This window comes from Odocoileus virginianus, chromosome 3 (genome assembly GCF_023699985.2).
Source record: "Odocoileus virginianus isolate 20LAN1187 ecotype Illinois chromosome 3, Ovbor_1.2, whole genome shotgun sequence".
Lineage (NCBI taxonomy): Eukaryota > Metazoa > Chordata > Mammalia > Artiodactyla > Cervidae > Odocoileus > Odocoileus virginianus.
In genome coordinates, this window is record NC_069676.1 from 58,252,755 (window position 1) to 58,270,745 (window position 17,991).

The following is a 17,991-nucleotide window of genomic DNA, read 5'->3' on the forward strand; positions in this document are numbered from 1 at the left end:
ATGACTTAGCACAACATACTTGTGGTTTTCTGCAATTATTGCTTAAGATAAGTCTAAAATAATAGAAGTTATTTAAAGTTGATTTATGGGACGATAATAAGCAAATAAAGTGTCAGGTGGCATAAGGATATAGCAGAAATTGGGGATGTCGAATGACATCCTGCAGACACGTGAGACCCAAATCCCAGTCAGTTCTCAGGGTCCCCCTAAAGTGGACTCAGAAATTCAGCCTGTAACACCCAGAGAACCAACTCATGCACTGTTTCTTTTCTTGCTTTGCAGATAGATCGCCTTGAAGGGGAGGCCTCACATACAAGAGACGGGTTAAGAAGGAAGCCTTGGGGGTCCACCATCCCCCCAGCCCAGGAAGGCTTGCAATTGGATCCCCTTCCAGCTCTGTGAGTCGGCTGAGGAAGGCCAGAGAAGGCCCCAAGAAGATCAGAGACCAACAATCACTCAGGCGCCTCTGGCCCCAGCCCCAGCACGGGCGACAGCGTCTCTGTGTCCGTGAGGAGAGGCTGAACCATGCTGGGCCCCCACCTCCCACCCCTACCCCCGGCGCCCAGTGAAGGCAGGTCTGCCCCCTGCGCCTTTGGGATCCCTGATGGCAGCTACAGGTGTCTGGCCTTGGAGGCCGAGGAGAGCGGCGGTGAGGAGGGCCTGCAGGGAGAGGTGGGGCTCACAGACTTGGAGGAAGACCGAGTGGCCAGCAGGAGTGGGGACAAGGTCTGCAGAGCCACCCAAGGGGCACCACAGCTTCCCAGAGCCCTGGGCACCCGGCCACCCAGCTGCTCCAGGGAGGCACGAGGGGTTTCCCAGCTTGACAACAGAACCAGTCGGGACGGGGACACCGTGAAGGTCCGGCAAGTGATGACAGCCAGCCTCAGCCCCAGCCTGGGGCCCAGGGTTGCCCAGAAACCAGGTAAGCTCATGGCCCTTTTCCCCTGAACTGCCAGAGTCAGGCAGGACCCCACAGGCGCTCAGCATGTACACACACCTCTGGCCATATTTTCCCATGGTACACGAGAGTCCATCCGAGTCCCCTGGGCCTGCACAGACTAACAGCCATGGAGACACAGGGGAGGCTGTGCCGTCTGTGTCATTCCAGCTGGACCACATTTAAGTGCACCCTTGGCTCTGCCAGAGATGGCACGTGAGAAGGCAGCAAGAGAAAGCCACGTTATCATGCTTAGTTAAAAAAAGCCCATCGCTTACTCTTGTCTGCCTGTTAATGGTTCCTGGTAACGAATGACCTTGGAGTGGGAACACCTGATGGGGTGGGACCATTTCGCTGAACACGCTGAGTGCCCGCTAGTTGAGGGGGCTGGGGACGCAGTGCTGGGCCACACAGGCGTGGCCCCTGCCCTCATGGAGCTTCTGAGGTAGAGACTGAGCCTCTGCTCTAAACAGACCTCCTGATTTTACAGATGGGAAACTGAGGCCCAAAGTGAGGAAGAGACAGCTCCTGGTCAGCCTGTTGGTGGTTGAGTTGAGCCCGTATTCCTCATCCGGGCCTCAGTTTTCCATCTGTTAGGGGTGACAGAGGCATGTCACCGGGACTGCAGTGAGGACCCAAAGACAGTGTGTAGGGGAGAGCTTGGTGAACATAGCATGAAGGAAGGAAGGAAGGATGATCAATTTCCTATGGCGGCAGGAGACAGCTGAGCAGGGCGGGACAGGGAAACCCACACTGAATCACCTCCACTGCCAGGCCCATGGAAACACTGAAGTGGGTCCAGATGGGGAGGACGTGAGCCCGGCCATGCTCGCTCAGGCATGAGATGCTGCCAGCAGATCCCCAGGGCGCAGGGCATGTGGGGGACCCAGGCCGGGGAGGGCTTGTGCGTCAGGAAACTGAAGGAGCACTTCATTTCTGTGCAGGCGTTGCTGACACCCAACCTGGCATCTCACCAGCCTCCCGCCCACTCTCTTTTCTGAAATAATTCTCTCCAGGGTCTGACCAACCCCCACGGCCACCATTTCCTATTCTCTGTTCCCCCAGGCTCCGGTTACAACAGGGAGCAGGGGTGAGGGGACTTACAACCAAGGAGGGGACTTAGATGCATCTAGGACAGGAAGGGCGGAGGGTCCCAGGAGCATCCAGCAACCTTGAACTTGGAGACAGACCTTCAGGTCCCCTAGAGCTGAGAGCCCCAGGATCTGCTCCCTCCCCTCTAACAGACCATGGCTAGGGTCAGGAGACATGGGTGGCAGTTCTGGATCCCCTCAAATCCTTTCCTAGTTTCTTCATCTATGAAAATAAGAACATGAGCCCTGTCTACCTCACAGAACTATCACGAGGTTGCAGGGTAATTCAGATAAGCATGTAAGGGATGTTGATAGCAACTAAAATGATAATCATCAGCTCAACAATACAATAGCTATTATCTGTTAAGCCCTATGTGCCAATTCCACTGTGCTAAGAGCTTCACAGGTATCACTTCATTTAATCACATAACAATTCCCTAAGGGACATACCATTACTATCTCCATTATACAGATGAGAAGACTGAGAGCCAGAGACTGTAAGTAACTCGTCCAAGACTCACAGCTAGCAAGCTCCAAGGCCATAATTCAGTTGCAGTGTTTTGCATGAGGACTTTGTTCTTGGCTACCACTGTGTTCTGGATCTATATGGGAGAGTGCTAGGGAGAGAATTGTCTGCTGACACCTTGGAGGGGAAGAGAACGTGTTAGGAGAGACAACCATTAATGGGTCCTGTTGGCTTTTCACATGGAGCTGGTCCATTTCATGGTATCTCATTCTTGTTGATCTTACTCTAGCCTTTCTAAGTAGGTTTTACTATCCCCATTGTACAGGTGAGGTAATTGAGGCTCAGAGACTTAAGCCCAAGGTCCTAGTCAGCACTGGAGCTGAAACTGTCTTATTCTTCTTGCTCACAGTCTGGTTCATTCCTCTCTTTAACATCTAGCCAGATGGTTATCTAGTGCTGTCTTGAACATTTCCAAGGACAGAAGAGGCAGGAGTGACCTCAGGAGGATGGAGTGGGCAGGGAAGACTTCTCAGAAGTAGAGGCAGAAAGGAAGCTGGGTCTTGCAAGAGAGCAGAAACCCGGGTGGTCTTGGGTTGGAGCCGACACTAGCCTTTCTGCTCCCTTGGGAAAGGGAGTGGCCACAGTCCCTTCTCTCTGCCTGGAGATCCGGAGGGAAGAGGCCTGTGGAGCTGCCAGGCTATTAGTGGATTAGGGCTTCCTTTTAAAGCTTCCTCCCATTACTGCCAAAGGATTATAAGCATCTTCAGACAATCACATCTATCCTTCCACAATTATACCTGCCTCTTTTGAGTGTTCCCTGAAAGTTTTAAGTATGTGCCAAGGCATCTTCTGCATTGGGCATCCAGTACTTGGGGTAGGTGGGATCCAGTGCCATTTCTCTAAGGCCTGGGTACCAACTGAACAAGGTAGAATGGGGTCCTTAGCAGGCTGGAGGGTCAGGGGATGCAAAGAGAGGAAGCGGGCAGCAGACTACAGCTCAACTTTCTTGCCATCAACTGCTGCCAACTTGAGAGAACAAACGTGGGAAGGAAAGTTACCTAGGGCTCCTCGTCAGCGCTAGTCAGTCTATAGCTCACCAGAAAGCCCCCCACTGTCCTTTCCACAAAGTCTCAGCTGATCATAACTGGCAGGGCTTATTGAAATTATTCTATAGATAATCTTGTGGAGATCCTAAAGTGCAGAGATGGCAAGTAGCTTGTCTAAGGTCAGTAAGCTGGTGGCAAAGCTAGGGCTGGAACCCAGGGTTTCTACCTCCCAGTTTAGCTGCCAGGCCCTAGGCCAAATGCTTTGTATGGGCTATTTCGTCTCATCCTCTAAACAACCCTAAGAAGTGCACGCTTTTCTTAACTGTTTCACAGATGAGGAAACTAAGGCATAGCAAGTTTAAGTGACAAGTCAAAGTCTTAGGCTGGTGGGTGGAGGAGCTGACATTTGAACCCTGGGAGGTCTGGCCCATGCTTTCAATCTCCCTCTGTGCTGCCGTGTCTCCATGGAGACAAGGCAGCAGGCTGTGTTTTTCACCCACGGGGCCTGGGGAAGGCTGGGCTCTGAGGGATGTTGGGGGATTCTGCCAAGCCATATCCTTTCCTCCCAGGGAGACCAGGGATCCACTGCCAGTCCAACCCCTCCTCTGCCCAGGGCTTTGGGAGACCCACCTTCCCTCCTCTCCAGGCCATTGTTTTTGGGGGCCTGGGGTATCAGGAGGGTTTGGAGGCCTTTCCAACTCTACTGGACACAGCTCTGAGCCTCTGGGGTGGAGATGGGGGTATGGACCTGGGTTGTCAGGGTAGCCCTGCCCCTGGCCATGTCCATCCTGTTGAGGTAGAGGAGTCAGTGTCCATGATGAGAGCTGACAGTGGTCACTGGGGACAGGCCCCTACTCCTCAGGCCCGTGGAAGAGAGGCTGGAGGCAAGGCCCCACCTACTCCCCTTCCTTCCCTTCACCACGGTGACCATAATAGGGGGTGATGGTATAGGGGCAGGGCTCACAAGTTCACATATACCTCACACATGTACCCACACATACATGCTCACACCCCCTGCAAACATAGGTACAAGCAAATGATGTCTATACGCCATGTTCTTATGCAAATACTCATGGGTATATATTCACATCTGCACACATGTGCATACACGTACGTGCTCTCAGACACCAACATACCCGTGCATAGGGTAGGCATTGGCATATACCCTCCCACAGACCCCTGCCTCACTCATGCAGGTCTAACTTTCACATGTGGACACATTCATCAAATTTGTATACATAGAAGTCCCATCAGAAAACATACAAACACACACATTCCTTCCCTTAGACACAGGTTAAAAGCATGTTCTTCTCTCCATTTTCCTTTGCTCACACACCTACACTGTGCAATCTCTCTTGCAGGCACACACGTTTTTTCTGCAAGCATATCCACTCTGCACACCCACTGTCACACACCCACATACAGACTGAACCACTTTCTGTCCTTCCTTTTCTCCATCTTTTTCACTTTCATACCCACCCACACAGTAATCCTAGCCTCCCTCCCTCCCTCCCTCTGTCTCCCACACAGTTTGTTTCCTGGTTTCTCACAGGCTGGGCTGTAGTGCATGCACTCACAGAGCAGGCAATATCCTGCCTGATGCCAATCCCCCAACCCCTTCAGTACCCGCTCCCCCCACCACGCCACCTGGGGCAGCCCTGGCACAAGAGCAGCTACTGGGTCAGAGGAACTCTCTGCAGCCAAGAAGCCAAGCAGAGGGTCAGGAGAAGCCAGGGAGGGCTTGTCCCATCTGTCAACTGACCCCGTGCACTCTAAGCCCATCCGCTGAGAACAGGGGACATCTCAAACCAGGCCACTTGCAGCTCTGCATTTCACAGAACCTCAGGTGGGTGGGCTTACGTCAGCACACTTCCAACTTCCTCTAGCAGAAATCTAAACACAGAACCCTGATAGAAAAAACACACAAGTGGAATCACCCTGGTTAAAGGGGTGGGGTACTTGGAACCCAGGGAAACTTTGGTGAAAACCCAGGACAGCGTTTTTCCAGCTGTGGTTTTGTTTCAGAATTGCTGGGGGAATGAAGGGTGCTTATTATTCCAAGCCCACTGCCAGCCCTTCCACCACTGGGAGGAGGCACCTGATAGTGAAAATCTCAACTTTCCACAGCATCCCTACTTGATTCTGAGGCACGATGACCCCTGCCATGGGCCTCTGAACATCACTGCCTCTGTTGTTGCTGGCCCACCAGTTAAGTCAGGGGATGGCCCCAGACAGCCTGGGAGATGACAACCTTCCTCAATCTCCCTTTGCCTAAGTCCTACTTGGGCAGTCCTGCCTGCCCAAGTCCTGAATGGTTATTCTAGCTACTGCTGCTGAGGAGGGAGGGGATGGGCCTGAGAGGGTAGGCATCTGAGTCTGAAAGGAAACAGGCTGGTGAGATTGGAGGTGCTGTTAGTTATGGGGGACAGGATCACAAAGACAGATTTAAAATGGAGTTAATGGGAAGGAGAGAGGAAAGGGGCTGGGGGTGAATAGATGCGAGAGACAAGACACTGAAATAGCAGCAGAATTTAGGGAACGACCAAGAGGGAGAAAAATTGAGGAAACAGAGAGACACTCAAGCAGCAGAGAGTGAGGCCAGGGAGAGGAAAGAGAGGAGGAGGAGACTCGCGGGGAGACTGCAGGCCGAGCCCCAGGGGGAGGGAATCGCACCTCCGAGGGCTGGGCGGGGCGGGCGGGGCGGCGCTAGGGCCCCGGGGAGCGGGCGGCTGGAGCTCGGCTCTCCAGCCCGCCCAGCCCTCCTGGCTCCGGGTCCCCACGCAGCCCGCTAGGCGGTGGTGGAGGGGGCCGTGGCGGAGGCTCGGAGGGGGCGCCCGGCGTGGGGTGGGGGCGGCGGCGGGGGGTCTCGCTCAGGGTGGGGCGCGCTGATGGACGCGGCCAGGTGCGCGGAGGTGGCGGCGCTGGTGAGATCCGGGACCAGGCGCGGAGGTTGGAGGTGAGTGAGGGGCGCCGGCCGGGCAGGGATGCCAGCGCCCAGCAAGCCTCTCCCCTTCCCACCTGTGTTAGTCCGGGCGCTGTCCAGGTGGAGGTGCGATCTGGGCTCCAGTCCCCACAGGCAGGGTGACCTTGGCCAAGTGGCTGCTACAGGCTGGGCCTCAGTTTCCCCACCTGTACAGTGGGGCGGCAGAGGAGGGGGCTGGGGAAATCGCGAAGCCTCGAAGCAGCTCAGCGGCGGCGGAGTGGGGAGGGGGGGAACACCCCTGACTGCTTGGGAGATCCAGCCCTCGAGCCCCAACCCGCCAGCAGATCACGGCTGGGACAGCCCCGGGCTCGCAGGTGGGAGACAGCCGGAGGTGTGCGCACCCAGACCCGTTCTGGAGCAGGGGTGGCGGGGGCGGGGGGGGGGGCGGGAATGGCTGGACTCGTGAACGCGGAAAGCGGCGGGTTGGGTTGGGCCCCTTGCTGGGTTGACCAACATGGGCGCCTGTGGGGCAGAGGGAACGGCGTGTGCTGGGCCCGCGGCCCACCCCTCTTCCCGCGGGCGGGGCGCCCACCGCACTGTGCTGGCTAGGCACGCAGGATCTGGGCGAGGGGGACAACCTGCGCAAGCTCCACCTGGGGAGATCGAGGCCTCTCCTGAGTGCCTATGGGGGCGAGGCGGAACTGCCCTCCAGCCTCTACATCACATTCTTACAACTCGCCATGTGTGCCAAGGTGATTGCTGAGACCGGACAGCTGAAGGGTGGGGCTCCTATCTAACCAACCACCGCACTGCCGCCTCAGCGGGCTTGGTCCAGAGCCCTGACAGGACCTTTTTGAGAACTCGGGAGAGAAGTTCTCCCTCCCTCCGCACCTCCACTCCAGGTTGTAAGCCAATTCTGGACGGGGACAGGACCTCCTGTGTTCCACGGGTCTGGGTTGTTCAAAAAGGACAAGAGACAGTGGGGAAGCATCATGCCACCCGGTCCCCACCCTACCCCGAGTGACAGGTGGCACGCGAATACACCATTTTGCTCTGTGATCTTGGGGCAAGCCCCCTGCCCTCTCTGACTCCCAGTGAGAGGGTGGGCGCGTGGCCCCTGAGGGGCCTTGTCATGCTGCAAGGATCGGATGAGATAAGATGCTGTTCAGAGGGACTGGGGAGGCTGGGTAAGAGGCTCGAAGCCTTGCAGGTGCCAGCCTGCCTGTCACCAACCCCAGGGCTGGCCCCATCCTGTATTAGGGGACAGCACCACAGACAGACTGGTGACCTTCCTCCTCCCAGACTTGTCTTATGTCAGACAGTGGGACGGCACCTTGAGGGAGATGAAAATACTGTGTGTGCGTGGGGCGGGAACCCCTGCCTCTGTCTCCCGGGAGATCTTGCATTGGTTCCTCCTCTCTTCCCTATCTGTACAATGAGGGCAATGGACTCAGATCACGCTAGTCTGATATTCAGAGAACTTCCCAAAAGTGAATTGTTTGCTGCTATGCCAACCTTGGCTCCCAATGGCCACTTTGCAGGCTGGCCCTTGGGACCACCCCTCTGCTCTCCAGTCTAGTACCTAAATGAAACTGTGATTGAAATTAGGATTTACATGGTTAAAATAAGGCCTTTAACTCCTTCCTTCCCTTGTTATCTGTTACTTTTCCCCTAAGGTGAAAAAAAACTAAATAAATAAAGACAAAAAACCCTGTGGCATTTCGAGCCTGGCCTGGTTCCCAACTAATCCCTAGCCTCTTCAGTCAGCATTTTATCTAATCTCTCCATTTTAGAGCTGGGGAGACTGAGACCGGGAGCGGAAGAGATGCGCTCGGGGGGCTTCTGTGACGAGAAGGCAGCAGAGTCCCTTTTCCTTGGGACAGAGCAGCTCCTTGACAGCAGGAGGGCCAGTGTGGCCGAGGAACCTCTGGAGAGATGGGAGAAGTGCAAGAGGAGCCTCCTCTGTGTCTCCTCTCCAGCCCTAGTCCTGCCCCATCTCCCTGGGTGACATGTGTTTCCCTGGGTCCACCCCACAGCCCTGGGCTGGGCAGGGGTCAGCCCACTTTCTCCACCTGCCAGGACCAGGTTTCTCCATCCAGCCAGGCTGAACACACCTCCCAGCCTAAGGGCCTGGCCTGGGAGGCACCTTCTCCTTCAGGGCAGCTCCCAGGCTCCCAGACATGAGCTCATCGGAGCTGCTGGTGCCAGGAAGGGAGGGACTGAGGGGGAAGCAGGCCGTGCTGCCCAGACCGGGGCACTGAAGGCCCCTGGGGCAGTGGAGAGGCACAGCAGCCCGGGCCTGGCAGGCTCTGGCCCCACTGTAGTGTGAAGGCAAGGACAAGACAGGTCAGCAGAGGGTCAGCTGGGGTGGGGATGGGGCGGGCTACGTGCTGGGGGGGCCCAGTGCAGAGGTGCAGGTGCTAGGCTGACCTCTGCCACTTGCCTTCCACATGACCCTGGGTGAATCCCTTGCCCTGTATGGACCTCAGGGTCCCTGTCTAATTAGGGGGTGCATGGGTCCTTAGGCACTGGGGTTACAATAGTGAACATGATAGACAAGTCCCTGCCCTCAAGATTGCATTTTAACTGGAGAGAGAGAGAGAAGAAAAAGGAAAGCAAAGAAATCAGCAGGACAGTTTCAGATAGATAAAAGTAGTATGAAAAACAACAAAAAGCCATGTTGCAAATTTGGCGAGCACTTAGAGTGGCTTCTTCGTGTTGGTGGGTAGGGAAGGGCTCTCTCCGGAGGTGACATCTGATTGGAAACCTGAATGGTATTTGAAGGTGTGGTCATGGCAGGCTTTGCAGAATTGGCTTGTCCAAAACTTGGGTCTAGAGGAATGGTAAGAATTGGGTTGGGAGGAAAGATGTTTCAGAGGATGGTAAATACTCTAAACTAAGAGCTGGGGATGGGGAGTGGGATGGTCATGGGCTGTGGGTTATGAAAATGCCTCCATCCCTCAGAGCTTTGGGCTGTGGACCCAAAGGAACCCAGGCCTGTGATCTGGTCACGGGGTGGCTGGGCTCTGCTGAGTTAGGCCTGTGAGTGTGTGAGTGTGAGCTGAGTCCTTTGTGAACTGTCACTGGACACTGTGGTTCAATTGCTACCCAGTGTGGCCAGAGGAGGAGTCAGAGTGGGGACAGCCTCCAGGCTCTGTAACTCCAGAGGTGCACAAAATCCCTCTCTCCGGAATGAAATCTTCACCAACTGGCCGCTGCCTGAAATTCCACCATCCTAGCTTCATCTTTTCCACTTGGTGAGGCAGTATATAGAGTCGGGCTGTGTTGACCTGACCCTACCCTGCCCAGCCTCCTAGGGCTGCTGCAAGTGAAGCAAAATTCTGTCTACTCCTGTGCTAGCCACTTCCTGCATGCCTGATACACAGACCCTGGGGTTGGACCCCTGGTCTCTCTCTCTGGCTTTCTGGGAGATCTTGAGCGTGTTACATAACCTCTCTCGGCTTGTGTTTCCTTGTCTATAAAACAGAAACAATAGCAGACCCTATCCTGTACTGTTGTTCTAAAAATTTAATGCGAAGATAAAAATAACTATTACCTCTTAAATAGTATTATCATGTTTTGATCTCTGTTGAAATAGCAAGCCCTGGAGAAGACGGACACTCACTCAAGACTTGTATCTCAGTGTGTATTACTTTTTGATGTTTAGCCAGGAACAGGTTTTGATAGTGGGAGGATGAGCACAGTAGAGTGGATAGGGCCTGGATCCGGCTTCAGGAATAGATACTTGAACCCCCTGCCTCAGCTAACAGGCTGGTGGTGTAGAGTGGTAGGGCCTGGATCCGGCTTCAGGAATAGATACTTGAACCCCCTGCCTCAGCTAACAGGCTGGTGGTCTTGGACAAATCACTTGCTCCCTCAGGGGCTCAGGCTTTGGTCCTGCGCTACTATGGAATGGACTAGGAAGGATGGAAAGGGATTGTGAGTGGGAAAGAGCTCGACAGACACGAAAACCACTGGGCTGGCAGGAGGGGCAGCCACCAGGGTGGGGCAGGAGGGGGCAGGCTGGATAGGAGAGGGGGCTGATGTGAGACTGAACTATGTGAGATTGCATGTAACCCTCTGGAATAAATCTCTTGGAGACTAAGTGTTTGACAGATAAAAGCCAAAGTTCTTGGGAAACAGTTATCTTTTAGGGTTGCTGTGCGCCAGAGTCTTTTAAGTTCTTTACATGTCAGCAGCTCTATGGAGTAAGTACTATTATAGGTACTATTATTATCAATAGCTTACAGATGTGAAACAGGCACAGAGAGGTTAAGTGAGCTTCCCAAGGTCACACAGCTGGTGACCAGCCAGGTTCAAACCCAGACCTTTGGCCCCAAAGCCTGTGTGCTTAACTCCTGTACACCATGCTCTCTCCTGCCTTATGGAGTGCCAGAGGTTCGGAGGGGCCAAGCCACGTGCTTGAGAACATACCTCATTCCCCTCTGACCCTCATCATCCCTGCCCCCGAGGTGCTAGAAGGAGGAGCCTCCCTGGGCCTGGGGTTCTGAGGTGTGCCCTTGAGCCAGCTCAGCCTCCTGTCTTCCCCTCTCCTCCTCTGGGAGTCGAGGTCGGGGAGCATCGAGTACCCTGGGAGTGCTGTGGGCACAGGAGGCCCTGCCAGGGCCTGACAAGTGGGCGACCTTAGTGTCGGTCGTGATTCCTGAGTGGATCCCAAGAGCTGGAGCTGTAATACACCCCTATGGAGTCTGGCACAACTCCCATCGCTGGACGGACAGGAGAAACTGAAGTCAGAGAGTCCAGGGACAGGCCCAAGGCCCCAGGCTACACAGGCTCCCTGAGTCTCCTGTCATGCTTTCCAGGCTGCTCAGGACTCGTGGGCTTCATGAGGATGTGGGACTTTGGGGACCCTTCCACCAATGGCCAAGGTGGCCCCTGGTCTCAGCCAGGACTTGATTCCTGACATGGCGCCTTTGAGGACGGCACATGAAGTTGGGGGATGGGGAGAGTGCTGATTAAAAAATAGGCTGTCACGCGCATGAGGAACAGGCCTGCCACCACCCAGCTCTCGCCAGTTGGCTCCCCATGCCCAGCTGCCAGGCCCCACTCAGGGCTCCTGCGGGAGGCCCGCCTACGCCAGCACTGGCTCTGGGCCTGAGGCTGGATGCTCCCAGCCACCTCGCCTCTCCTCCTCCACCCCCGTCCCACCTCCAGGCGGATGGTGCCCTCACTGGGCCTGGGTGGGCCTGTTGGCTTTAAGCTGTGCAGGGGGTTGTGGGGCGAGGGGGAGCGTCTGGCGTTCCCACACACTGGCTGTGTGGCCTTGTGTGTGGCCCTTTGCCCCTCTGGCCTCAAACACGGAGGAAGAGTGTTACAAGCTAAAGCTCTTTCCTGCTTCCAGAGCCTTTCTCAGATTCCACTGCTCATTTAAACCTGACCACCAGCACTCCCTGCTCCGGGAGGTGATGTGCCCTGTGAAGCCCACTCAGCTGGACTGTAGCAGGGCAGAGGGTTAGAACCACATCATCTTCCAAGTCCTAGTCCCTTACAGCTTCTCCAGGGTAAGCAAAGTCACAGAGAACCACCAAGGTAGATGTGAGCACTGTTTCTATTCATTTATGCCCTCATTCAGTCAGCAAATGTTTATTCAGCCCAGCTATGGCCTAGGCCATAGGACTGGAAAAGTTTGGTTTTCATTCCAATCCCAAAGAAAGGCAATGCCAAAGAATATTCAAACTACTATACAATTGCACTCATTTCATGTGCTAGCAAAGTGATGCTCAAAAGCCTTCAAGCTAGCTTCAGTGGCATGTGAACCAAGAATTTCCAGACATACAAGCTGGATTTAGAAAAGGCAGAGGAATTAGAGATCAAATTTCCAGCATCCGTTGGATCATAGAAAAAGCAACGTAATTCCAAAAAATATACCTACTTCTGTTTCATTGAGTATGCTAAAGACTTTGACTGTGTGGATCACAACAAACTGTGGAAAATTCTTAAAGAGATGGGAATGCCAGACCACCTTACCTACCTCCTGAAAAACCTGTGTGCGGGTCAAGAACAACAGTTAGAACCAGATGTGGAACAATGGACTGGCTTAAAATTGGGAAAGGAGTACGTCAAGACTGTATGTTGCCACCCTGCTTATTTAACTTATATGCAGAGTACATCATGCAAAATTGGACTGGATAAAGCACAAGCTGGAATCAAGATTGCCAGAAGAAATATTAATTACTTCAGATATGAAGATGATACCACTCTAATAGCAGAAAGTGAAGAGAAATTAAAGAGCCTCTTCATGAAGGTGAAAGAGGAGAGTAAAAAAGCTGGTTTAAAACTCAACATTCAAAAACTAAAATCATGGTATCCGGTCCCATCACTTCATGGCAAATAGATGGGGGAAAAAAGGAAACAGTGACAAATTTTATCTTCTTGGGCTCCAAAATCACTGTAGGTGGTGACTGCAGCCATTAAGAAATTAAGAGACATTTGCTCCTTGGAAGAAAAGCTATAACAAACCTAGACAGCATATTAAAAAGCAGAGATATCGCTTTGCCAGCAAAAGTCCATCTAGTCAAAGCTATGGTTTTTCCAGTAGTCACATACAGATGTGAGAGTTGCACACAAAGAAGGCTGAGCACTGAGGAATTGCTGCTTTCAAACTGTGGTGCTGAAGAAGACTCTTGAGAGTCCCTTGGACAGCAAGGAGATCAAACCAGTCAATCCTAAAGGAAATCAACCCTGAATATTTACTTGTAGGACTGATGCTGAAGCTCCAATACTTTGGCCACCTGATCCAATGAGCCCACTTATTGGAAAAGACCATGATGCTGGGAAGGATTCGGGGCAGGAGGAGAAGGGAGTGATAGAGGATGAGATGGTTTGATGGCATCACCAACCCCATGGACATGAGTTTGAGCAAACTCTGGCCAATAGTGAAGGTCAGGGAAGCCTGGTGTGCTACAGTACATGGGGTCACAAAGAGTGGAAAACAACTTAATGTCTAAATAACAACAAAAATGGCCTAGGCGTGGGGGCAGGGAAATGACACTTGAGGTCCCTGCCCTGCAGGGGCTCCTTACCAAGGGGCAGGACAGGCTGACATTAAAACAAATATTGATGGAATTACAAATCTCACGAGAGTTTGCAGGAGAGGTAGAAGGTGCTGTGGGAGGAATGTGACCTCCCAGGGCAGGTGCATCCTCCCTGAGACCTGTCAACAGACCTCAAGGAGAGGTATAACCAGAAAGGGACAACTGAGGGGCATGGGGAGAAAGGGTCCTAGGGAGAAGTAGCAGCCAGTGCAAAGGCCCTGAGGTGCAAAGTGCTTGATACCTGTCTGAATCCTTGAAGGAAAGCCAGCATGACTGGAGTGTAGGGAGGGCAGACACCATGAGGGGAGCTGCAGCGCACCTGGAAGGGCAGTGAGGCTAGTCTTGAGGGCCTGGAGCCTGCAAAGGGGCTTGAGGCCAAGCATAGCAGGGAGGAGCTGTTCCTAGTGCTGGTCTTAGAGGCTGGTCTTGCCTCCTTTTTCTTCTGTTTTCCCTCCCATTCCCATCCTGACTGTGCAGCAGACCCCTGCACACTTCCCCAGCCACTGCACAGGATGACAATGCAGAGTGCTCACACCTGACCTTCCTCTGCCTGGATCTTGTTTGCATTCTAATAACCTGTTGCTTCATCCTGCCTCCCAGGAGGGTTCCAGTCCCTGAGATCTTGAATGCAAGTTGATGAGGGCCAGATCTTGGGCTGGAGGCTACTGTCACTCCAGCTGAATGCCTCTGTTCAGGTGGGAGCCTGTGGACTAGGAGGTTGGCCTGCCCCTGGACGAAAGCCCGCTGCCTGAAACTGTGACCTGTCTCCTGTTCCACTCCAGGCACGTCCATTCAACCCCAAAGCCTCACTAAGACCCAGCCCTAGGAGGAGTTAGGAGGCCTGCATTGTGAGCTGAGCTCTGCTGTATGCTTTTGGGTGTATCCGTCTTCATTTCTGGACCTTGGTTTCTCCATCTATTTTTATGGGAAAATACTTGAGTTTTCCTGCACTCATTGTATGGCCATGATGGATGCAATATCAGCATCACCCAGAAGCTTCTTAGAAATGCAGAGTCTGAGGCCCCACTCCAGACGTACTGAATCAGAATCTGCAACTTAACCATATCCCTGAGTAATTACTATGCACATTAAAGTATGAGAATCACTGTTCTAAGTCCATCATTTTTAAACTTAAAAAATGTTTTAATTAAAAGCTATAGGATCTTCCTCTCTCTCTGAAGTCTTACAGATGAAATACATAAGAGGGGAACCACCTACTCTGTATTTATTCATCACATGAATGAGGAGGGGATCATGGGGGCTAGGCCTGGGGCGTGGGCTTTATTGAGAAGGGAGGAGGAAGAGAAGCAATTCTGGTGGGAAAGGGTGGGTGGTGCCTGACTGCCCAGGCCACTTCTGACCAGGTACCCCCAGGAGCCCTTTCAGCTCTGACCTCTAGGGTCCTCAGACTTAAGGGTTTGGAAAAGTGGGCTTGAGGAAAAGGCGCTCGACAATACCTAGTCTAGCAATGCCTTTCCCCGCTTGTCCCCATCTTGCTGTCCTACTCTGCTCCCTGAGAAATCCCTGAAAGGGTAGCCGGTGCTATTCTTAGCGTGACAGGATGGCGAGGACAGAACATGCTGGTGCATTATTTATGCCTCTGAGTCAACAGGATTACATCCAGGTCTCCCAGAACACGGCCCTCCCCGGTGGCCTTCATCACTGCCTTCCCAGGACCCAGGACCCCTCCCCCGCTGGCCCTGACCATCCCTGCTTCATGCCTCCAGCTCCCACACTGGGAAATGGGTCATGAAAGACAACGGTGAGCTGGGATCAGAAAGGAGTTCGCGATATCATCTCATTTCTCACCCATTCGGCGCATATTAACTGAGCATACGGCACGTGGTAGGCGTGGGTTCCTGCCTTCCAGGAGCTCACACTTTAGCCTGCAAGTTAATGGTGCTTTGTCATCGCAAGAGCCTGTGTGCCAGGCCAGATGCTGCAAACTTCTCATGGAAGACCTTATCCTCCCAATCACCCGGCAGGATAGGAATTAGGAGACCCCTACACCAAGGAGGAAACAGGCTTAGCATATATCAGGCAATGGTTGCTCAGCTGGGATCCGAACTCAGGTTGGCTGGAACAGAAAGACCATTCCAGATCAAATGGTAGCATGGAGCATTAGGGCTTTGGGAAACCCTTGCACTATCTGCTGAGAAGGGCGTTTCAGCTGGAAGGAGATTAACTGGCTGAGGTTGTCCCATTGTCAGTGAATCCTGAGAAACTGGAGAAGCACCTGGAGTGGAAGGACTATGTTTGCTGTGTACACACGGCCTACTGTGGGCTGGAAGGCAATGCCTTATAGGATGAGGTGACAAGGCCCCAAGGTGGCACATCTCAGAGAAGCTAAGCCAAGGACCCTGGCTGGGAGCCAAAGACCTGTGTTCTGTGAGATTCTAACCTTTCTCTGCCTCAGTTTTCTGGTCTGAAAATAGCATCTCTGCTCTACTTCTTTCTCTGCCGAAGTGAAGCTGCTAGGAAAGCTATAAAAGTGTGTGCATGTTCAATGATAATTACTACATAGAATTATTTATATAAATATATTTTCTTAAATGTATTTTCTGTTGACATGGGGTCTATTTGCCAGACTCTGTTCCAAGCATTTTCCTATTTGTTAATTTTCTTATAAACATGTTTATAAAATTATGAGCTCTAGGGACTTCCCTGGTGGTCCAGTGATTAAGACTTCACACTTCCACTGAAGGGGGTTCGGGTTCAATTCCTGGTTGGGGAATTACGATCCCTCATGCCACAGCCAAAATTTTTCTTTAATTAAAAAATAAGATAAAGTCATTAGCTCTAAAGCCCATTGGGTCCCCAACCTGGCAGTACTTCAGAACCCCTCAGGGAGACTGTTAGCATGAATATTCTGTGGTCCTGACTCTGGGGCAGAGCCCAGGAATCAGCACTTTGGACACACACACCCCCACCCTAAGAAATTCTGCAGCACCTGTAGGTTTCTGATCTGGGCCAGAGAGGTGAAGGGACTTGCCTGAGGCTTCACAATGAGTTGGAGACCAGATTGAGACTAAAACTGAGGCCTGAAGTTCCTAGTCTGGCCCTTTCCTCCTACTCATCAGTTGCCCCCGAGCACCTTAAAGGAATGAAGCCAGGGATGCAGATGACTTTGATGAGCGATGATGCCAGTAGCTACTGGTATCGTTTTTTCCATTTAATTGCTGAAGGGATAGAAAGGGGGATGTTTTCCACAGCAACATGATCCCTTAGGACATTTGAGCATCAGGTGGCTGATTTTAATGTTGACCTAGAAATGGGAAACCATGACTGAGGTGCAGAGATAGAGAGAAGGGAATTTGAAACCACACATCAGGTCATGTGCCCTCCAGACAAGGGTGGTCTGGTAACTTGGTTACCTGGAGACAGGGCAGGCTGGCAACAGGGAGACACGTGTGTCCGCCCACAAGGTGTGTACCTGTTGTGTCTGTGTCGATCTGTCGCCTGAGTGCCTGTGTGTCTCCACATGCATGCCTTTGGTTGTTCTGTGTGCACACACTGGTGTGTAGGTTCTGCCACCTCTGTGGGTGCACGCGTGAGCAGCACCTTTGTGTGCGGGCATGTGTGCGGAGGAGGATATGCTGTTGCCGGCTAGGCTCTCGCCAGCACTAAGGAGGTATCGAGAATGTGTGTGTTGCAGGGGGTGTGTGTGTGCACACAGATGGTTGCAATGCAGGGGGGTCCCTGAGACCCTGCAGGGCAGAGGTAGAAAAGCCACTTGAGAAAATGTTTTCCATATTCATGTCCCACCTCCACATTTCGTGCACCATCCTCAAGCCTGCAGCGTGTGAGCCTGCCTCCGGACCTTGGCCCTAGCAGTTCCCTCTGCCCAGTCTCTCCCTAGAAATGCACAAGCCTCACTGCCTCACCTTCTTCACTTCTTCGCTCAGACATGACTCCCAGTGATGTACCTTTGCACACCACTCCCCACCCCATGCCGTCTGTGTATCTCCCACCCCTGCTTCATTCTTCTCTCTAGAATTTACCATGTGACTTAGTTGTACGGTTACTCATACGTTTATTATTTGGCTCCCCTGCTAGAATGCAAGCAGGGATTTGTCTGTTTCTCTTCATAACTATGAACAGTGCCTGACCCTTAGCTGGTGAGCAATAAATATCAGTTGAATGAATGAGTTCATGCACCACCTGTACTTACTTGTTTCCTTTAAATTGTCTAACTTTTGTTACTGAGATATCCACTTTTACCTCCCCCTAAGCAGTAATATCGGAGAAGGCGATGGCACCCCACTCCAGTACTCTTGCCTGGAAAATCCCATGGACGGAGGAGCCTGGTAGGCTGCAGTCCATGGGGTCGCGAAGAGTCGGACATGAGTGAGCGACTTCATTTTCACTTTCATTCATTGGAGAAGGAAATGGCAACCCACTCCAGTGTTCTTGCCTGGAGAATCCCAAGGACAGGGGGCCTGGTGGGCTGCCGTCTACGGGGTCGCACAGAGT

The 17,991-nt window shown here is 52.9% G+C and overlaps 1 protein-coding gene across 2 annotated transcripts in view; it reads left to right on the top strand.

Moving 5' to 3' along the window:
* The first annotated feature begins 510 nt into the window (after positions 1-510).
* SYNPO (synaptopodin) overlaps positions 511-17,991 on the top strand; it is a 38,410-nt gene continuing 20,929 nt past the window's right edge. Inside the window, exon 1 of one of the 2 annotated variants that reach the window (XM_070465646.1) lies at positions 511-922. In XM_070465646.1, coding sequence (XP_070321747.1) covers positions 526-922 — 397 coding nt within the window. In that variant the 5' untranslated portion in view covers positions 511-525. Of the gene's footprint in view, positions 923-6,405; positions 6,497-17,991 lie in introns of those variants that run through there. The other variant, XR_011486925.1, reaches the window with a different exon arrangement.